Consider the following 21,814-nt stretch of genomic DNA (forward strand, 5'->3'; position numbering starts at 1 on the left):
AAATCCAGCACATCTAGAGAATTACAGACCGGTATCCCTTCTTCCATTCGTCGCAAAAACACTTGAACGAGTTGTTTTCAACCAGATCTCCTCCTTTCTTACGCAGAACAACCTCTTGGACAACAATCAGTCTGGCTTCAAAAGGGGACACTCGACTGAGACTGCTCTGCTCTCAGTAATTGAAGCTCTGAGATTGGCAAGGGCAGCTTCCAAGTCCTCAGTTCTCATCCTGCTGGATCTGTCTGCTGCCTTTGACACAGTTAACCACCAGATCCTCCTGTCAATCCTAAAGATGAAGGGCATCTCGGGAACTGCACTCCAGTGGTTCAAGTCTTATCTCTCGAGTAGGTCCTTTAGGGTGTCGTGGAGGGGTGAGGTGTCTAAGACCCAACATCTAGCCACTGGTGTGCCTCAGGGCTCAGTGCTTGGACCACTTCTCTTCTCCATCTACATGACATCACTAGGATCTGTGATTCAAAAACATGGCTTTTCCTACCACTGCTACGCTGATGACACACAACTCTACCTCTCATTCCAGCCTGATGATCCGACGGTAGCCGCTCGCATCTCAGCCTGCCTGACAGACATTTCTGGCTGGATGAAGGACCACCACCTTCAACTAAACCTTGCGAAGACAGAGCTACTTGTAATCCCGGCTAACCCAGCACTTAATAACAACTTCACCATCCAGCTAGGCTCGTCATCCATAACTCCATCAAGATCAGCCAGGAACCTTGGAGTTGTAATTGATGACCAATTGAATTTCACAGACCACATCGCTAGTACTGCCCGGTCATGCAGATTTGCCTTGTACAACATCCGAAGGATCAGGCCCTTCCTATCAGAGCATGCTACACAACTCCTTGTTCAGGCGCTTGTTCTTTCCAGATTGGACTATTGTAATGCTCTCCTGGCTGGTCTCCCAGCTTGCACTGTCAAACCTCTGCAACTGATCCAGAATGCTGCAGCTAGAGTGGTCTTCAACGAGCCAAAGAGAGCACACGTCACTCCTCTCCTCACGAAATTGCACTGGTTGCCGGTTGCCGCTCGCATCAAATTCAAGTCACTGACGTTTGCCTACAGAACAACCACTGGCACTGCTCCCCTGTACCTGAACTCATTAATTCAGACTTATGTGCCGTCCAGAAACTTACGCTCTGCAAGTGAGCGGCGTCTGGTGGTGCCATCTCAAAGAGGCACGAAATCTCTCTCTCGGACCTTCACCATGACTGTTCCCTGCTGGTGGAATGATCTGCCTAACTCAGCCAGAGCTGCTGAGTCTGTAGCCATCTTTAAGAAACTGCTGAAGACGTATCTTTTTCGGCAGCACTTGAGCACTTGATCCAGTACTACTAACACTAACACTTTCTTTTCTATTCTAAAAAAAAAAAAAAAAAACTTTTGATTTGTACTGTGAAGGGTTATAGCACTTACATACTGTTGTCCTACTGCTAGTTTAATTGCTTCTATTGTTTCTCATTTGTAAGTCGCTTTGGATAAAAGCGTCTGCTAAATGAATAAATGTAAATGTAAAATATAGTGGGAGGAGTTGGATCTGGATCCAACTCCTCCCATTAGATTTCATGTTCTGCAGTGAGGACCTTCTCCATTAGGGGGTCCACCGTTTTATGCCCAATTGTGGGGTCCACCATTTCCAGTGGTTCTACACACTTATAAAAAATCAAGTAAGATAACAAGCAGTTCCGAATAAGAAATATCACTTCAATATAACAAAATTCAAAAAAAATTCTTGCACATGTGTTTTTGTGTCACTTGTGGGGCCTGGATCAAACATTTAGAAGTTGTGGGGTCCGCTTTCACAGATACACACTTATTTCTAATCTTTATATCTTAGCAGGGACCAAAGTCACTATAAAACATCTGGAAACATTAGCTACGTGCATTATTTGCCCTTGATTACCATATCAACTTTTTTAGATTATAATGTATATCCTCTAAATTAATCTGTAAACATGCTCTCTTATTAGCTTAGGCATTAACATGGCATAAAAAAGCCAATCCAGATATTTTTCTAAAACAATGAGCCCTCAAATTTTGGTCACAGCCTTAACTACTTCAGTCTGCAAGACACCACCTGTACTTTGCCTACATTATATTGGTAATTGAATGAACTGTGCAGTTTTGCTGAAGGGGATCTTGTTTGTCCCATGGTTATTTTTCCTCTATTTCTAATGAAGTTGTGTTCCTAGCCAGTCATGTTCACTGCGGCCTAAAGATAATATACTCCTTTAAATTGAGGACTTCACATGAAAACTCCCTATTCATCTGATGAACAAAGACTTTAAGACCCTGTGGAATAATAGCACTAATACCGTGAGTAATATTTTACACAAAACACTGGATTAAAAAATTACAACTTTAAAACATGATTTGTCCTCAGTTATTTGGTAAAACACACTGGCCGGTTTCATACACAAAGAGGTTAGACAACATTTTACATTTCAATAACATTTATTTTGGTCAATATAACAGCAATAAACATGCTATAAGCAACTCAAAGAATTACAATCTCAAGAGTCAAGTCTTTTTTATTGCTATAAAACATTTAAATGAAAAAAGACATTTGACTGGATCTAACCCTTTTATCTGTTAGAAAATAAGACGACAATTAACTTTAAGAGTTAGTTCACCCAAAAATGAACATTCTGCCTTCATTCACTCACCATCAAGGCATTCTCAATGAAGATATTTGAATGAAACCTGAAAGATTTCCATCTTTCCATTTAAAAACTGTTCATCCTAAGCTTTCAAACTTCAAAACATTCATAAAGAAAAAGTTATCAATGTGACAAAAACAAACAAACAAACAGGAAGAATCGTATACGAGGCGAAGAATCATTAGTAACCATGGAAAAATGTGTATAATTGTGTGCGCTGCAGCGATGCAAAGTCCAGTTCACAGTTATTGCATTGGTGGATAATATGAATAATAGATGGATTAAGTAAGATCAACAATAGCACAAAAACGGGGCAAAGCGACATAACAAACAAGGTAAAGGGCATTCGAGGCAAAGAATCACTATTAACCAGAAAATGTGTATAATTGTGTGCGCTGCATCAATGCAAAGTCCAGTTCACAGTTATTGCATTGGTGGATAATATGAATAATAGATGGATTAAGTGAGATCAACAATAGCACAAAAAACAGGGCAAAGCGACATAACAAACAAGGTAAAGGGCATTCGAGGCAAAGAATCACTATTAACCAGAAAATTTGTATAATTGAGTGTGCTGCATCAATGCAAAGTCCAGTTCACAGTTATTGCATTGGTGGATAAGTGAGAGTGCATTCACATCACAAAATTGGGATTAAACTACATGGATTACTTCTACATTATAAATGCTCTGAAGCTTGAAAGTTTAGGATGAACAGAGTAGCAATGTGTTTCCTTAGTTTTGTTGAGGTTAGCGCTTTGGGATGTTTGATGTCATCACATTCATTCACAAACTGCCTAATGCAATCGGAACCCCTCTAATAATGGACAGAGAGCGGCAATGCAAACAAGTATCCGTTTTCACTCAGTACTCCACATTCTTCTCGCTTTTCAGTTAGAGTATCAAGCGACTCTCTCATGACTGGGGTAAGGAGAACAGGGACTTTCCTCCCTCTCTTTCCTACTATGGCAATCCGAACAAAATGTTTGCAAAGCTTCTGCTCGAGTTCTGTAAGGGCTAAGTTAACATCTTCGTGCGTTTCTGATGTATCCTTTGACAGGAACGCAGACAAGGACATTCGGGATACTTCTCCTGCTCTTCGTCGGTTTAAGAGGATAACTTGCGCCAGGGTCACTTTAGCAAGGTCCTTCCAGTTCAAGGAAGAAGGCTCTTCTTGCAGGGCATTCAATTGTTTCTGCTGTTTCTCAGACAAATAGCAATGAAGTCTCTGGTCATCCTGTGTGAATGGTAGAATCTGAGGAGAATTTCACTTGGTCTGGTTAAGCTGAGTTAGCGCTTGGCTTGCAATGTCAAATTTCCAACTTTCTTGGTATAGCAGTGCAAATTCTTCAGCATCTTTGGCAGTCTGTTGATCTTTCATCTTCAATCCTTCAGATTTGATAAACATGGCTAAAGCGTGCAAGCCATGTCCAACTTTGCGAGCAAGAGATGGACATTGATATTTGCCAGTTTCATCGTTGAATCCAGCTAGGCATCTTGCAGCTGAGACAGCATGACTGTACTTTTCAGGCTTTATGAGTTCTTTGATAGTCTTCACATGTGTCAACTTTTTTGCTTCCAATACCAAGTCTGCCAAGCTCTCTCAGTTTTTGTCGAATATATTGGTGCTGGCTGATTACATACTCATTCTTTCTGAACAGTCTGTAACCATACTCAAGAATGCAGCGGTCTTCCTTAATAGCAACTGCAACCTCATCTTGATTCATGCCGCTTAAGAACTTCCAGTATGCGTCACTAAATCCAATTGGAGCAGGTTCAGCAAATGCACACAAAGCTTGAACTCTTGTTTTACCTCGTTTAGATGTCTTACCCCAAGGCTTGAAATTACAGACCTGAAAATGACGCCACATCACTCCTTTTCGGAACATTCCATAGCAATAAACACAGTGCATGAATTCTTGTCCATCGGTTATTTTCTTTGGCTGCTTCCATGGGATGAGTTTGCCTTTGCGGCTCTCTTGTTTCTGATAAAATCCAACTGTCGTCGCCTTTCTTTTGAATTCTTTGGCAAGCTTAATGCCTTTGCGACCTCAACCACATCGCTGTGTCTACGCGACAAGTGTCTTGACATTTTCTGAACTATCTGTCCACAATACAAGCAGTGATGTTTTTTATTATATCTTCTGGAACCATCCTCCTTCTTTAAAACTGGATTAACAAAGACCGATGGCTCTTCTTCAGGTGGCATTGAAATACTTGTCTCCTTGTTTCTATATGTTTGCATGATTTTCTCTCTGCTTCCTTCTAGGCTATCAGGAAATCTTTGTGCCGAGTCATGACTTGTTTCAAAACTTCTGCTCTGACTGGACTTAAATCGACTCTGACTTGAAGACTCACTTTTGTTCTGACTGGACTCAAATCGGCTCTGACTTGAAGACTCACTTTTGTTCTGACTGGACTCAAATCGGCTCTGACTTGAAGACTTGTTTCTGCACTGACTAATGGATGACATTTTGACAATCTTTTTTTGATTTTCCAGGGATAACTCCAAGCTGCAGTCACTGTCACTGCTTTCCTCCCTGGGATTTGGAATATACTCATCTTCACTATTGCAACATGACGAGTCATCGGATTCTACAAGACTCCTTTGAATCTTTAAAAAAAAGAAAAGTTAAAAAGGATTAGTCCCGCCAAAAAAAGAACAAAAATAAATAAATTCTCACCATCATCCCAGATGTGCATGACTATTGTTCAGTGAACTTTCATTAACATGACTGAAATAAATACACAACTCGTTTTGACCAGCAGTTATGCACCACTGTAAGAAACGCCTTTAACATGGATTTATAAAACAGAGTGTTTACTTTCAATTGTATCGACATGGATTACCATTAACCAGCCTAAACAACATGCAAGTCTCGAAAATGTTGGTTGCCATCGGCTTCCATTCCATGTCTCCTAATGTCTAAAAGTTTATTTTCTTAAACTGTACTCATGCGAGCAATAAAGGTCATGCACATCTGGAATGGGATTGAGTAATTTGAGAATTCTGACATTTTAATCCTTTAGTATGATAAACTGACTACACAAGTAACTGACCATTGCATATTGGGATGACATACATTCTATAGGGGTGTTAAGTAAAATGTGGAGTAAATTTAATCCAAGTAAATGAAATTAGAAATGTACTGTTGATTAAGATTAGACCAAGAGACTAAAAACAAAAAAAAGTGTGCCAAATATAGACAAAAGCATTAAAAGGCACACCCCTATCAATATTATTTGGAGAAACAATTGACTGGCATCAGGTTAATGCATGAGATAAATACAGTTTATAGTCAAACTATAGTACTAGTAACTTTAGTTAAGGCTCAAGTTTCTGGAGATGCGCATGCGCACTCTTTGACTCCTCTCTAGTCGCATCGCAGGCTATAAAATATTAAAAAATATTTTTTATATATATTTTATTAACGTTTGACATTATCTGCACATATATAATATATATATATATATATATATATATATATTTGGGGTGTAACGATACACACATTCGTATTGAAGCGTTCGGTACGAGGCTTTCGGTTCAGTTTTCGGTACGCATTTTCAAACCGAACCATTGGACCATTTTTCCTGCCGACCAAAATGTAGTTATTTCAAATGTAGGCGCGTTGCACGTGGCAAGCGCGCTCACAATGTAAGAGACGCTGGCGCGACCACAACATTGCCCAACATCAAATGGCTAATTTAATGTAAGCGGAACGAAACTGAGCTACTCGTTATTGTATGGTTGACGGACCGTTTATCAGTTTGGACCAATGCAGCGCGAGCCGATCTTGATCAAGCGGCACTGTTACTACACAGCGAGATCCTCATTTGAATTTGCCACTGAAGTAATAACATCGCTGCGAGATCTAGTAAGAAACATTCACATTTCTCTATTATTAACGGATCAAACAGCGCTGACGTGGAAACCAGGAGACACATTGTGCCATGAATGAACTATTCAGTGTCCACAGATCAGCAGCATTCACCATGGATTTACTGTAGTAACACTACTAACTGTAACCATGGAAGTTTGGCAGGAATAGTAGGCTATAATGCTTTCAAGTAACATTACGTCGGTTTTATTTTGACATTATGAATACAATTTGATGCCCTCAAATGTTAATCTGAACTAAAATAAATCTGTTCATAACTACTACAATATTACATTTAATTTTGTCCAAGGAGCTGTTTTGTTTTAGATGTTCATAAGAAAAGTCAAGTATAGCTCCATCATTGCTCAAAGTAAAAAAATATATCATACTTTATGATGTTAGCTTTAATAAAAAATATAATAATAAAAAATTAAATCAAGGAAATTTCTCTGGCATTTCTTTCTTTTTGCTGTATCGAAAACGTACCGAACCGTGACACAAGTGTATCGTATCGAACCGTGAATTTTGTGAACCATTACACCCCTAATATATATAATATATATATATATATATATATATAATTCACATGACCTCATCTCTTATCTATACTACCTTTATCGCAGTGGCGGAGCTAGACTTTTAAAACAGGGGTGGCAAAGGGGTGACAAGGTATTATTTTGGGGGGTCAATATACAAAGTTTTCAATTACACTAAAAATTTATTATTTTCCACAAAATGTATATAGATTAAATTAAAGTTGTTTATTTTCCAAAATGTACACAATTATATAAGTAGGCTATACAGCAAAAATAGAACAACAAGTATTCAAAGTGCTCCTTGGACTAATCAAGTCCAGTAGTAAACAAAAACTGAGGTAAACTTGGACCTGTCAAAACAAGGCAGTTGTACATATTCAAATATGTACCACAAGAATAATAATAGAACAACAAAATGTACACAATTATATATTAAGTATAACGTTACAGCAAAAATAGAACAACAAGTAAAGAAAAAGAAAAACTCACATAACGTTAATTAAAGAAGTCGTTTGACCTACGTTATAACGAGTCATTCATGTATTTTAACTTATATGTTTCATATAATAGAGCCGAAGCTATAGATTGTGAATTTAAACATTTCTCGTTTACCAGCGGCAAACGTCAGGAGGACTAGCCGAGGTAAGGCTGTTCCAGGCGGGTTACATGAGCGCGAGCGCCCGGTGATCGCCTGGATCTCACAACTCCGAAAAGTCAGATCAAATTTTTTAAATAGGAGCTACAGTATATCTTTATAAACAAACCACATATTTGAGCTTTAAACAACTACATTTCCGACTGAACAACTCTTAAAACTACATTTCATGACACAATAACAGTAGTACTTTTACATTTCCCGCCTAGCACTTGCCTCTCCCAGAAGAAGCGGATTTCGGACGTGCGTCAATTTTGCTCCAAACGCTTGGTTTTTACGCACGTCCATTTTGCTTTGGACGCACGAATGCATTCAAAATGTTCAAGCGTCAAACTAGACGCGGCAGGCGCGAATTTGACGCGCTATTCGCGTCCGGTGTAAACGCACAGTTAGTCAGTCAGTTTCACGAGACTAGTAATGCTCATTGAAGTAATAATGCTAAGCACTACAGTGCAACGTCTCCCTTACTTCCCGTTAAAACAGTACTTAGTTTAATTTAATACCAGTAAAAGCCGTACATAGCAAAACGCTCTTCATCGATCCTGTGTGTGCTGCCGCGTTGTTTTGGAGCCGCTTGGACTGGAGCACGTCACGAATGAGCTGCGTGTCAGCTTAACCAATGAAAAGTTTAGCAGCAACAGCACACAAGCGTGCAGCGCGTAAGGATGCATTCACGTCCGCTGGGAGATTTGGGAAATGTTCGTAAAAATCAAACAGTGTAATGTTTTCAGTGGGGTGGCAACAGGGTATGCAAGGACTTCGTCTGGGGTGGCAATTGCCACCCCAAATAGCCCTCTGGCTCCGCCAGTGCTTTATCGTTACACAAAGCTGTTAGACGATGGTAAAAAAATGTTTAAGTACATAAACAGCGGTATATCGTTAAACATCTGACGCCGCTCACACTGCAGTGCGCGTTTTAAAATCCAGTTTCACTTTATTTCGCCAGTCTGAAGACATGCTGTCTAATGCAAACAAATCAGACCTCAGGAACCGCCACAAATGCCCCAATAACCAATCTGATTTTTTTTGCGGGGCGATCATCGTTTTCATGATTGATCGTCGCTGTCACATACGAGTACTCGTGCCCACCCCTACCCATTATGCAATCGCCACGGACCAATGGTAGTACGATAGTGTTTACCAGCCCAAGCTTGGCAAGCTGCTTTGAACTCGAAAAAGCAAACTTTGTTTTGGCCTGATTGTGTTCGAAATGACGTCACAGTTCGTTCTTCGTTTTCGCTTGAAGTATATCGAGGCCTTAAGGACAGACGACTGACAAGACGATGATGAAGTAGCTGGTACGCAACAGATCCTAAGCATCATTGACATCTTATCTTGCCGATGCTCCCTATAGACAGAGTACGCGTGATCGAGAATTCAAAAGCGAGCACACATTTAAGAGCCATTTTAATACTCGAATTCGAAAGTGAAAAGCACCCACCGCCACTGTTATTAATACTACCGGTGTTATTGCAAGTTTATTCACCAGTGTGAACATTTCCTTACAGTGACCTCCCTAGTAAAGTACTTCACATTCTTAGAGAACCTTCACATTCTTAGAGAAGGTACTACTCAATAACTAATTGCACACTAAATTAGTTACTCACTAAAAAAAGCAAGAGACAAGAGCAAGTGATTGAGGGTTGGTTAGCACTAACCATTAAGTGGAAAAAATTTGACTTACAGGACGGTGACGGAGAAGTGGACTGCTCATTCATGCTGTCATCACTTGACTCATTAAGAGGAACAGAAAAATCTGGTACTCTATCCATCTGCAAAAAGGGAATTATGTCATGTATGATTATGTATTTTTGTTCACATTCTATGGAAATCTTATACAGGGGAAATATTTAGGTAGAAATGGTATCCAGAGTGTCAGAGACATACCAAAATGTTTTTTGGAACAACTTCATGGTCTGACTGCAGACTAGAATACTCATCAGTTTCATCTATTATACTCTCATTTGAGTCGATCAGAGGATCCGAAATATCAGCTACTCCAACCACCTGCAAAAAAAGGAGTTTCAATTTCAAGATACGTAATACATTTTGGCTTACATTCTATTAAAATGAGTCACATGGGAAGGACGTTTGAACCATTTATAGAAACAGCAACATTTTAAAGTATAGTATCCGAGGCATTCCTGAATGTTTCCATTCCTCGTCTTCTTTCGAACAACATCACAGTGTGGAGCGGGAGGTTTGTCTTTAATATACTCCTCATCCGTCTCATCACTTTCGGGATAGTTCACTAGGGCAAACCCTTTGATGGTAAATACCTAAATATAATTAAACAAAATAAATACACATTAAGAGTTAATATTAGCACAAACATGTGGACACGCTCCTAACTAGGGCTGGGCGATAAAACGATAACGATAATTATCGCGATATAATTTTTCTCGATAAAACGATATCAAGAGTTCGATAAATGTTCGATAATGTTTTTGCGCCAAAAGCGGAACGAATCTCATTTGAACCGCGCGCGCCACACGGACCGTTTATCCGCTCGGCTCAAAGTCCAAACGGCAGCGCGAGCGCGAGCTCCCTCGAGCAGGCGCGTTTACTCTGATCGGTCTCGGTCACTAGATCCAGTGAGAGCGCTTGAATTCAGCGAGGAACACAAAATGTCTCAGTGATTTTAACCAGTTTAAAGGCAGATGAAACAGCGCTGACGAACATGAGAAACACTGTGCGCAACGATACAGTCAGAAGCTTCTCCGTCTACACATTCCCATCATTTACTGTAACGTTAGCCTAGTAATATTAACTGCACCATGAAATGTGGGATATATATATATTGAATTGTATAATATTATTAATGTAGACAATGTATTAAAGGACTAATGGAATATAATTACAGTTTTTAATAATGTATTTAGGCTACTGGTTTTCATAAATACCATTCTCACATAGAAACCATAAAGTTACAATATAAACCATAAAGTTACATTTTATCTGTGGTTATCATGATCTAAATGCATGATGCTGGATGACCAATGGTTCATTTTAATAAAACTAAAGAATATTACATTTTACCAAATAAAAATAATGTTGTTACTTTTTTTTTTAACAGATTTTACTGTTTTTGTTAATGAACATAAATTGTATAAAGTAAATCTGCATCCTAACTCAAGCTAATACTACTGAAATAAAGATATTTATTTTGTTAAGGAAAAATGTCAAATATTTGAATGTTCTACCTCGGATTTGTGAATGTTCACCTGTTTGGCAAGTGTTTGTCATGATATATTCTGACAATAAAGAGTAGTTTAAAAACAACGCTCTGGTTTTTACAGCTTTCACTTAGGAGTACAAATCTGTCTTTAAAATTGAAATGAAAAAAGATTTGACATTTATCGATAATTATCGATATCGACTGATATAAAAAAAAATATCGTGATATTTTTTTTTGGCCATATCGCCCAGCCCTACTCCTAATAATAGAAAACATGTATCTAGGTTGACATTGGAGCGAGCGTTAGGAGGGGGGGCCCTATAAAGCCAAGAATAGAAATGTGTGTGTGTGTGAGGGCCCCATAAGGCCAAGACTAGAAATGTATATGTGCGTGTGAGGGCCCCATAAGGTCAAGGCTAGAAATGTATGTGTGTGTGTGAGGGCCCCATAAGGCCAAGACTAGAAATGTATGTGTGTGAGGGCCCCATAAGGCCAAGACTAGAAATGTATATGTGTGAGGGCCCCATAAGGTCGAGGCTAGAAATGTATGTGTGTGTGTGAGGGCCCCATAAGGCCCAGGCTAGAAATATGTGTGTTTAAGGGCCCCCTTAAAGCCAAGGCTAGAAATGTATGTGTGTGAGGGCCCCATAAGGTCAAGACTACAAATGTATATGTGCGTGTGAGGGCCCCATAAGGCCAAGACTACAAATGTATATGTGTGTGCGCGAGGGCCCCATAAGGCCAAGGCTAGAAATGTGTGTGTGTGTGTGTGTGTGTGTGTGTGTGTTTGAGCTTAAAGGACAAGTTCGGTATTTTACACTTAAAGCCCTGTTTTCAGATCGTATCTGATGAAATAGAACGGTTAAGATTAAAATTTGGACACATTCTCCTGTCTCCTGCTTACAACGCCTAGTTTTACTATGCATATCCTCATCTGGATTATTCATCCACGTGATAACATGTTTAACGGTACAAGACATTAGGAAAATATGAAATACGGATGTGCCGTCACATTACATTAATACAAATAATTTACCGGTAGTAGCCTATCCTTGCCTTGTTTTCGAATAAATAAATCAAATAGTGTAAAATGCATTTCAGAGAAAGTTTTTCTCAATCTTTTCCACTGGCCAAATAGTATTTTTAATGTATTTATATTTGTAATGGAAACAGATCGACCTTGTTGTGCTTTTAGGCTATATTTGCACAATCTGCTATTATCACGATAAGCATTATCTCTGTAGTTAAAACATTAAAACACAGCATGCCAAAGGAAAAGAGTTCAAAAGCATTGCATCCACAACAAATATTTATAGGCTATTCATTGACTATATATATATATTTTTAACTTTTCAGTAAATGTCATGAAGTTTAAGTAACTCCATTAATGAGCATATTTAATCTAAATGTTTATATCAGAAGTAAAACATAGTTTAAATCTTTCTTTTATTTAAACTGTTATTGAACATGCACTGTAGCCTATTTATGATTAGGACTCATAATGAAGATTTACAGTTTTACTTCATCTGCCGTTAGATATGCGTCAGTTTCACTAAACGGCCCAACGCGCTCGCTGGCGCGGACATTTAAGGTGTGGATATTTGCTTCAAGTGATAGGCTTGGTGAGTGAAATTATATTTGTATTATCTTTCTGTATATGTATAATTTTATTTAGATTTTCTGTCTAAAAGTGACCAAAAAGACATTTAACTCCAGCTCACCATCGGTGTCGCCAAACTGCTCCGTCTCCAAAACGTTCGTACGCATGGGTCAGAGTTTGCGTGCAGGTGCGCACATTTTCCCGTCAAGTTTGTTTTTATAAATCACAACTTATGCGTCGGAAGTGGCGTACGCCTCTTTCAGGGCCTGTTTTGTGCGTACGCAGCGGTTATAAATGAGGCCCCAGATTCCATGTGGTTTGTCATGAAAAAACAGATCTGAGTCATGTGAGCAAAAAATAATAATAATCAGATTTAGGCCACATTTACCTGCATGGATGTAGCCTTATAGTTCAATGTCTTGTGTTGGTTTTGTATGGATCACACTATTTAATTATTTTCATGTTGAATGTCACTCTTTTGTTTTATTACAGTTAAGCTGTTTATACGATCTGCAACACCCTACATATCATCATCTTCATCATAATGTAGCCAGCGATTTAAATCACTCTGCATCAACTCCCATAAATGACATTGAAGACATTGATTTCATTAAAATTCTTTGAAATACTCCCTTTTTTAAATTGTACTTAACCTTTCTATCAGTACTTTCTGGTATTTTATTAATCAGATTTATTCTTGCCATTTTTCTTGCGGCTTCTTTTATTTGTCTTCTACGGATTCTTGGAAGATCATTGTTTTTAATAATTTTATACAAATGATTTTAATATTAGGAAGACAAAAAACACACTGCCTTTATATGTTTCAATACTGACGTGTGATGTATGAACTCATACACTCTTTTATCAAGTGTGTTTTATCACATTTGTCACTATTTGCATTTTAATACAAGGATATCTGGTATAAATGCCTTTTTACTCTAAACAGGTTTACCTTTAAGACAAAATATCACACTCTTTCAGACAAAATCTAACACTCTTTTAATAGCAGTTAATATTTCACAAAGAATTACTCTGAGACTGACATCTATTTTACTATATTCTATGCACTTTTGTCATTCGTGCACACCGTGTGTGAGCAGGACTTTTATTTTGTTGTGGTGTGGTGACGTCATATGGCCGCGCCCCGCTCGTGGATCTGTTGTGGTTCAGCTGGAGAAATGTTTGTCTTTTTACATTTAAAGTATTTAAATCGATATAAACCCCATCAGTTGTTTAATTTTGTTTTTACAGGCGATTCTATATGACTTATTCATCATTAATATTATAATGCTTTATGTAACATTAATGAGCGTTTTTTCTGTCAAAGCTTAAAAAAGTTATAGAAAAGGTGCGTCTCATTTGCCCAATACGGTGAACGAGTTTATTGTAAACACGAATTCGGCCAATGGGAAATATTAATGGAGAAACGGACGTTGACTACACATGCTGTTTAAAACATTGTAACACGAACACAAACGTGCAAAGACACGACAAACCAACTGCTAATGTTTTCTTTAAAGTGGAATATTTAGACTCGTGATCTAACGTTACAAATCAAATATACAAATATGAAATGTCTATATCATTTGTGTTGTTTGTTTAATTTTTAGTGCTGGTTTAGAAAGTTTTTTGGCTGATTAGGTGATTTAAGTCCATTAACTCACTCTGACTGACTCTTAACACTGAACGAAGTTACTAAACTAGAGCCGATTGAGAGTGAATTTATTTTTATTTATGTATGCTTCTTCCTGTTAAATATTCTCATCTTAAACTTTAAACAAATTGTCTAAACACAGAAAAAGCGACACAGCTACTGAGATCCACGTGACACTATTATGAAGATGGCATTTCTTAAAGAGGAGAGAGAAGAAATGAAGATTGAAGAAACATTAAGAATGAAACAAGAAGATACTGAGGAACCAACAATGTTTATTAAAGAGGAGAGTGAAGACATAAAGATTGAAGAAACATTCAGAGTGAAACATGAATATCCTGAGGAACAAACAGGTTGGTTTCATTATTCTCAAAGCTGCATGATTTCCGCTTCATTTACAAGGGCCATGAATATTTTTTTTTTCCCTTAACATATTATGTGAGGATAATTTTTACATCACAACAGCCGTGCATACTTTTCAATATACTGCAATATATGCTTTGACCATGTATGGCTACCCAGATAGCACACGCACGTCGCGCAGACATCTGTGTGACGTCGTCGTTTTCATCTGGAAGACGTTTATATTAGGGCGTGTGCTCATATGCTTTACGTCGCCGAGACGTCCTTGCCAGCTGTTAGAACGACGTCTAGGCTATGTAAATAAGACGTAAATAATTTAGAACGTCGGCAATCCGCTCTTTTAAAGATGTTCATCAGATGTTCATACATCTCCAAGACATCTGATTTATGTAGACCAGACATCGTTTAAAATAAATAATTCCTTCCATTAACAAAATTCCCATAAAACGCAGCCGCTACAAATGGTCACGCGCTGTACGAGAACAAACACAACTTCAGCAGGCGTGTACCACGTTAAACACTGCAAACAAAACAATGTTTCCTAGCAACGGCAAACCGCGCTAAAATCTAATGAGAAAACATAGCACTTACAATCTGCTGTCCTCTTCTGTTACTCGACTGCTTCTTCTAAAAAGTACTTGCAAACACGGTAAATATGTACTTTTACCTGGCTTTGGACAATACTCTTCCTGCGTGAGTCTACATTAAACCATGTGCTGCTGATGCCGCGTGGAGAAGACGTGCTGACGAGTTGTGAGGAAAAATTAGCTTGAGGTATGTATAAAACAAATATATTTTAATACTATTTGTGTGACGTTTGTGGTCGGTTATATCTTTAAAATTACGTTATGTTGATTGGGTTAGATATATCATATATGATAATCACCTGTTAGTTATAGCAAGTTGTTTTGTGCACGTGAAGTAACCATGCACGCTTTCCTGAACCTAGAATAAAACACGCATTTGCTGTCGTTTTTAGAAATACATTTATTACTAATAGACAACATATTTACAATTAATCATATTCATTACCACTTTTAATTAATTATAAAAGGCCACATTAACAGAACGCCATATTAACATATAAGGATATTCAAATAAAACAATACACTCTAATACACATATGAACAACATAAATTACACTCTCCCTGGGGCCAAGCGTAGGAAATCTTTGATGTATTTCTCTGCCTCTGCTTCCGTTGGAGACAACAGGACGGGATTCCTCATGGCTGAAGCTGCATAAAATAATAATAATAAACTTTAATTTTTTTATCCGAATAAATTGGTCAAATATATCAAACATGCAGAGAGTTCAGATGCGTCAATCTCTTCCTGAGTGGGTCAACGTAAAACTGCAGTTGCTGACGCGTGGAGAATGTGTCCTGACGAGTTGTGAGGAAAGATTGACATTTATTTTATATACTAATTGCGTTTGTGATCGGTTATGTAAAAACTTTGAAATTACGTTATGTTGATTGAAATCACCTGTTAGGTAACTATAGTGAGCACGTTGTTTCGTGTACGTTTCTGTGGTTGGCCAAGACTTATTTAACTGAACGTTTAAACCTCATTTAAGTTCTTAACAAGCTATTATATTTGCTAACTATATTTGCAAACGGAACGTTGCTGTTGGTATTACCACATGTTTGATTATTACCTCATATGAACATGTTAACAAGTACTTGTAACCTACCTCTACCTGACTAACTTCCCGCCATCAAATCTAATGCATATCTGTACAACATTTGAACTTGCCTATTAAGAGTGAGCCGGTGTTCGATGACTTTATCCCCCGCTTGTCTCCTCTCCCGCACCAGTTCAGTTCCCGGGCGACGTTCGTGGTGAAGACCTTGAAGCAGATTCTCCACACGGTCTTCTTCATTGTTGGCCCGCCACTGATGGATAATCTGCTCACCTTCAACAGGTACATTTTAAGTAATATTTTAGCATATAGAGGTCCTCTTCTGTACTTTTATTTGTATCCGTCAAAATTTTGGAATAATTATTATTTTGTAATGTTTTTGAAAGTCTGTTCATTGACTTGATTCAAATTTTCTATTTTGAAAAGCAATTCCTGCTTTGCAAAGCTGAATTTTCAGCAGCACTTGATCCTTCAGAAATCATTATAATATGCTGATTTGCTGCTCAATAAACCTTTCTGATTATTATCAATGTTGAAAACAGTTGTGCTGATTCATAGTTTTGTGGAAACTGTGATAAACTACCATTCAAAAGTTTAGGGTAAGTAACCATTTTAATCAGCAATGTTAAATGACAAACACATTTCATTACGTTTATTTCAAATACATTTTGTTCATTTGAACTTTCATTTGAATTTTCTGTTCATTAAATAATGAACTGTTCATCAAATAATCCTAAAAACAGGATAACTGTTTCCTCAAAAATATGAAGCAGCAAAAACTATTTTAACATTGATAATAATAAGAACCATTATCAATAATTGAGCACCAATAATAATGGCTATTAACCAATGAGAAAAACAGAATATTAGAATATAATGTAACACTGGACTAATGATGCTGAAAATGTAGTTTTTTGACAATATATTAAAATGGAAAGGTTTAATCATATTTAACTGTTACTGTTTTCACTGTATTTCTGATCAAATAAATTGCAGCCTTGCTGAGCAGAAGAACGAGCACAACTCGTTTTTTTTAGTTTTTTTTTTACAAAATCTTGATAATTTCAGACTTTTGACAAGCGTGTAAACATGCACAGTACATTTCATTAGTAGTTGTAGGTTGAAAATTCAGTTGATTCTTACCATTCTCTGCATAAACCCCCTGTCAACTAAACTTTGTTCCAGCCGGTCTAGGTCTTCAATAGATGCGATTGGAAAGACGTCATCCTCTTCGTCATTCTGCATCTGCGGTAGAATGCGCCTGTTTCCCACTAGAGACTGGACAAGTGAAGTCAGGTGGTTGATCTTCATGTCCATTTTTTCTAGTGTTTCCAGAATTGCCCTAGCTGCAATACAGAAGATCATTTAAATCGATAAATGACTTACGTGGTACAATACTCAAGACTGGATTTTGGTAAACACTTAAATGCTGCTGATGATTTTCATAACAGCATAAAACAATATATATAAAAATATAATTTGTAGGAAACATACTCTCCTCTCTTCCTTGGTGGTTCCCTGAAGGTCTCAGGACAGAAAAGGTTTGCACTATTGTTTGAACAGATAATGTAATTATATGTATTTGTGTGTGTGTGTGTATATATATTAGATTGTCTTTAAATGTTGTGAATGTGTTTGATTTCCTCATGTCTAATTAATGCTCTTTTACCTGTGTTCGGTGGATCAACACTCCAGCCGGCACCATGATGATCTGCCTGAGAGACGCCCACTTGAGCTGAGGAAGGTGGAGTAGGTAAGATTCGCTTGTTACCAACACAAGTTAACACACACTAAAATATAAAACCGAAAACCATAAAACTGATTTTTGTTCACTTCTTATAAGAACAGTATGGTTAATTTATTCATTATTACACAGGCATTACCAACAATCTCCAATCAGTACATCAGTGCTCTTTTGAGTACAGTTCTAATATTTCCAAATTTGAGTGTGACTATTCCTGGCACCCCCTGCAGCTGAGTCTGCTGCAGAAGTCACTTGATTCGGTCAAATCCATTTGAAAAAAGTATAATCTTTATACTTTTGCCTGGCTCCTCACTGCTGACTGCGCACGCACCTCCCAAAATCGTTTCTACTTGACATACTCTCTATTGTACAAATCTTTGAAATGACAGGGGGTGACTAGGAGTAGTTGCTCTCCAAAATAGGGATACATTGATATGAAAATTTTGTCCGAAACCGATAACCATTAATTCTTTATATCTGAAAGCCGATAACGATATATTGGACGATAAATATAAATCCAAAATTTGATATACTTAGAGAGCCTAATTACAAAAAAAAAATGCTCTTCATTAAAAGCTTTGTCCCAAACACAACATAAATCAAACATATACAGTACAGAAGCTTAGTTTGAACCAGTGTAAGATTCCTTCAAATTAATTTTACACTCATATGGCCAACAAAAAATTTACAACACTTCAGAAATCCAATCAGTTATCCAGATACAGTGGCCACTTAATGTGAACAAATGTAAATGTGCCATATGATCCAATCTGCGTGATCGGATCACTGTGAAAGCATGTTAATGCCAAGTGTAAACGCAGCCTGTGTCAGTTATTTGTTGTTTTTATTTATTTTTCATTATTTCTTACTCTGTGATCTTCCTTGGTGGTCACAATCACCTGAGGGTCTCAGGACAGAGAATGTGTGCTCTATGGAGTGGAAAAGATCATGAACAGGTTTAGATTTTGTGCTGTGAATAAGATTTTTTCTCCCTTTTCTATTGTAATTAATGCTCTTTTACCTGTGTTCGGTGGATCAACACCCCAGCCGGCTCCATGATGCTCTGCCTGAGAGACGCCCACTTGAGCTGAGGAAGGTGGAGTAGGTAAGATTAGCTTGTTTCCAACATAAGTTAACACAACCTAAAATGTGTAAATGTGTAGTTAATTTAAATATCAGAAAATAATAAAACACTGGAGTTGGACAATGATGGAGAGATTCAAAAAGAAGTGACATGTAAAGCAACAGGACTTTTCTGAATGGTCAGTTGATGAGTTTATGTTGCCGATGTGGAGTTAACTATCTTCAATTAGCATATTCTGTCATGATAATCTATAAATCGGTTGTGTGGGAACTGTTGTGAGATGCCTACAGAGTGACATGCTATTGCATTTGTGTTACGTACTGTATTGCATGTGAAAAGACGAATGCGACAGCTTGAGCAGACTCACAAATGTGCTCGACTACAACAACTCTTCCTATTCTCAACATGGACTGTGTGTTCCCGGGGTCAGGGTTTATGTCATTTTTAGGGTTAGTAATGTCACTAACCCAGGAGGGAGCTTGTGTAGTCCCTACCAGCCGTTTTTTACAAGCCTGTCTTGTTTCCTCCTACTTATTGTAATAAATGCTTTTACCTTGTGTGTTCGGTGGATCAACACCCCAGCCGGCTCAATGATGCTCTGCCTGAGAGATGCCCACTGGAGCTGAGGAAGGTAGAGTAGGTAAGATTCACTTGTTAAATTTGTAAAATAACACACTAAGGCCTGCTTCACACTCAGCGGGACACATTCATTTCAGCATCTATCTTAACAAGGGTGGATTATGTTGAGTCGTCCCAGTGCCTTAAATCTGGCTACATTTGTCCAAAAATCATTTTGCAGTTATTTTAAAGTGCATTTCAATTGCAATCTGAACTGTGATCTGTTAACTGACTCTATTTGGGTAAGGGGTGTCAAATTGTAAAATTTACTTAAGTGAATTTATGTGCAGTAATCTTACTCCGTGTTCTTCCTTGGTTGTCCCCTGATGTTCTCAGGACAGAAATTGTGTGCTCTATGGATTGAACAAAAATATGATGTTATTTAGTTTTATATTGCATTTAAATTCTGTGAATGTGTTTCTGATTTACTCATCGCTGATTATGCTCTTGTACCTTGTGTGTTCGGTGGATCAACACTCCAGCCGTCTCCGTAATGCTCTGCCTCAGACACACACACTGGAGCTGAGAAAGGTGGAATGGGTAGGCTGCACTTGTAACATGTGTAATTGTGACAGGGCATTACCCCATAACTTAAAAACTTCAAAAAAGCATTTTCATTTGAGCATACCCAACAGCCAGATACAACTACCGGTAATAATGTACCTTGAAAGCTGGAGAGACTCTCACACCAGGTCTGCTGTTGCTCTTCCGTTTCCCTTTGTTGCTGATTGACAAATACTGTTGACAGTTTATTTGGTCATTAGCAATGTTCATTTTGATATATTTGTGCAGCTGCATGTTTCAACAATTACATAGTTCCAAGGAACAGGATGAAGAACCGCTGACATAGTTGTATCTTTGAGTAATCATTGTAGATTTGGATAAAAAATTTAAATAAGATAAAAGAGAAACTTAAGACTTACAGTTGCTTAAATGGTTTACAGCTTTGCTCTGGAAAACCTCAGTTTGCACAACAGGACCTAATAATAAGGACATTTCGTTTATTTTAATCTGGCTGTTATGCACTTTTAATCTTACTTATTTCATCAATCATCAAATCAACCAAATTTCAGAAAATAAAAAAATAGTATAATATTGAATGTCATGGATGAATTTTTTTGGAACTGTCACCATTGACACATGCAGCAAAGATCACTGAAGTCAACAGATTTTTACTAATAGACTACCAATCTCTCTGTAAAAATAAAATAACGATGCTGCTATCTTTCTAAACGCCCTGTGTTTTGGCTCCAAATATCAGGTCAAAATCGTAATTTTAACCCCCCTACCCCCACACACCCTCTGCAGAATCGTATATATATATATATTTTTTTTTACCTTTGGTTGAGTCGACATGGAAAGTGTATTGTTATTCATAGCATTCATTTCATTAACATTAAAAAAATGTAAGTTATTTTCTATTACCTTTTTTTTTGGTGCGTTTAGGAAGTGCTGGAGGTTTAGGTGCTGGAGGAACACTTTCTTTGCCTGCAGTTTTTTTTTTTTTAAGGGGTGGTGGTTCTGGTGCCTCATCATCTGATGAGTAGATGAGATCAGAGCATGTTTTCTTTCTAGAGAAACAAAGAAAAAGTACAATTGGATGCTCTTCACTGTATAAAGTCAAAGCTACGTAAATATGCTGAATGGTCAGAAAGCTCAGAGATTTCCTCAAAAATACCTTAATTATTGGATTTCCATGTGTTAAACCATTTATTTTGTCTTGTTACTTACTTGGGAATCCTTTTTCTGGCAATTTCAGGTTCTGAATTTATGTCAGATGTGTAGCTGGCTGCCTTCCAATTTTTGGCCACATTTTGAAAAGATGCTGACAAATGAAATACAGTTTTGGAGCTTTTACATGTTGTTTATTAGAGCTATGTGAGATCACATTGTACAGTATAGAACAAAAAATGAAATGAAATACAGGTATGCTGGGCAAGATCATGTTTAATTTACAGTATAATTTGCTCTTACCTGACTCATGCAGGATTCTGGTTCTGTGACGGGTCCACCCTTTCTCTGGCTGTGGTTCCTCCATGGTTCTGACGCTCTTCAACACCCTGTCAAGGTCTTTGTATGGAGGCCACCAGGAGTAGCCGTCTGCGTACCATGACTTGGCAATTGGTCCAGTTGTACCTTCTCCCTCAAACTCCACTATTAGGTACATTTTTTTTTTTTTTTTTTTT

At 37.8% G+C, this 21,814-nt stretch overlaps 2 protein-coding genes and 2 long non-coding RNA genes across 31 annotated transcripts in view; 1 reads left to right on the top strand and 3 right to left on the bottom strand.

Annotated features, from left to right (window-relative positions):
- Positions 1–1,965: 1,965 nt before the first annotated feature.
- LOC307004213 lies at positions 1,966–9,755 on the bottom strand. Its single transcript, XR_013798940.1, has 3 exons — positions 9,633–9,755; positions 9,430–9,517; positions 1,966–5,290 (listed from the first exon to the last, which is right to left on the bottom strand). It is a non-coding gene; the product is annotated as an uncharacterized lncRNA (long non-coding RNA).
- A 3,800-nt stretch (positions 9,756–13,555) lies between these two features.
- Positions 13,556–21,814, top strand: part of LOC307004294 (uncharacterized protein) — a 46,960-nt gene continuing 38,701 nt past the window's right edge. For 9 of the 28 annotated variants that reach the window (XR_013798984.1, XR_013798985.1, XR_013798986.1 and 6 more), the window contains exons 1-7: positions 14,676–15,314; positions 16,358–16,464; positions 17,368–17,935; positions 18,974–19,031; positions 19,593–19,650; positions 20,111–20,168; positions 21,616–21,789. Coding sequence is in view for 4 of the 28 variants with exons in the window: in XM_079623403.1 (XP_079479529.1) it covers positions 14,359–14,530 (172 nt within the window). In the remaining 24 variants the exon portion in view is untranslated. Of the gene's footprint in view, positions 13,872–14,319; positions 14,531–14,674; positions 15,315–16,357; positions 16,465–17,367; positions 17,936–18,973; positions 19,032–19,592; positions 19,651–20,110; positions 20,169–21,615; positions 21,790–21,814 lie in introns of those variants that run through there. The other 19 variants (XR_013798979.1, XR_013798980.1, XR_013798981.1 and 16 more) reach the window with 11 other exon arrangements.
- Positions 15,518–19,357, bottom strand: LOC307004299. Its single transcript, XR_013799001.1, has 5 exons — positions 18,948–19,357; positions 18,796–18,855; positions 17,326–17,917; positions 16,296–16,455; positions 15,518–15,775 (listed from the first exon to the last, which is right to left on the bottom strand). It is a non-coding gene; the product is annotated as an uncharacterized lncRNA (long non-coding RNA).
- On the bottom strand, positions 19,598–21,795 carry LOC307004001 (uncharacterized protein; the record flags this gene model as incomplete). Its single annotated transcript, XM_079622942.1, has 6 exons — positions 19,598–19,632; positions 20,292–20,366; positions 20,552–20,608; positions 21,054–21,199; positions 21,360–21,453; positions 21,603–21,795. The coding sequence occupies 6 exons, from the start codon at positions 21,793–21,795 to the stop codon at positions 19,598–19,600; spliced, it is 600 nt and encodes a 199-aa protein (XP_079479068.1).

Source organism: Phoxinus phoxinus, assembly GCF_949152265.1.
Source record: "Phoxinus phoxinus genome assembly, chromosome: 9".
NCBI lineage: Eukaryota > Metazoa > Chordata > Actinopteri > Cypriniformes > Leuciscidae > Phoxinus > Phoxinus phoxinus.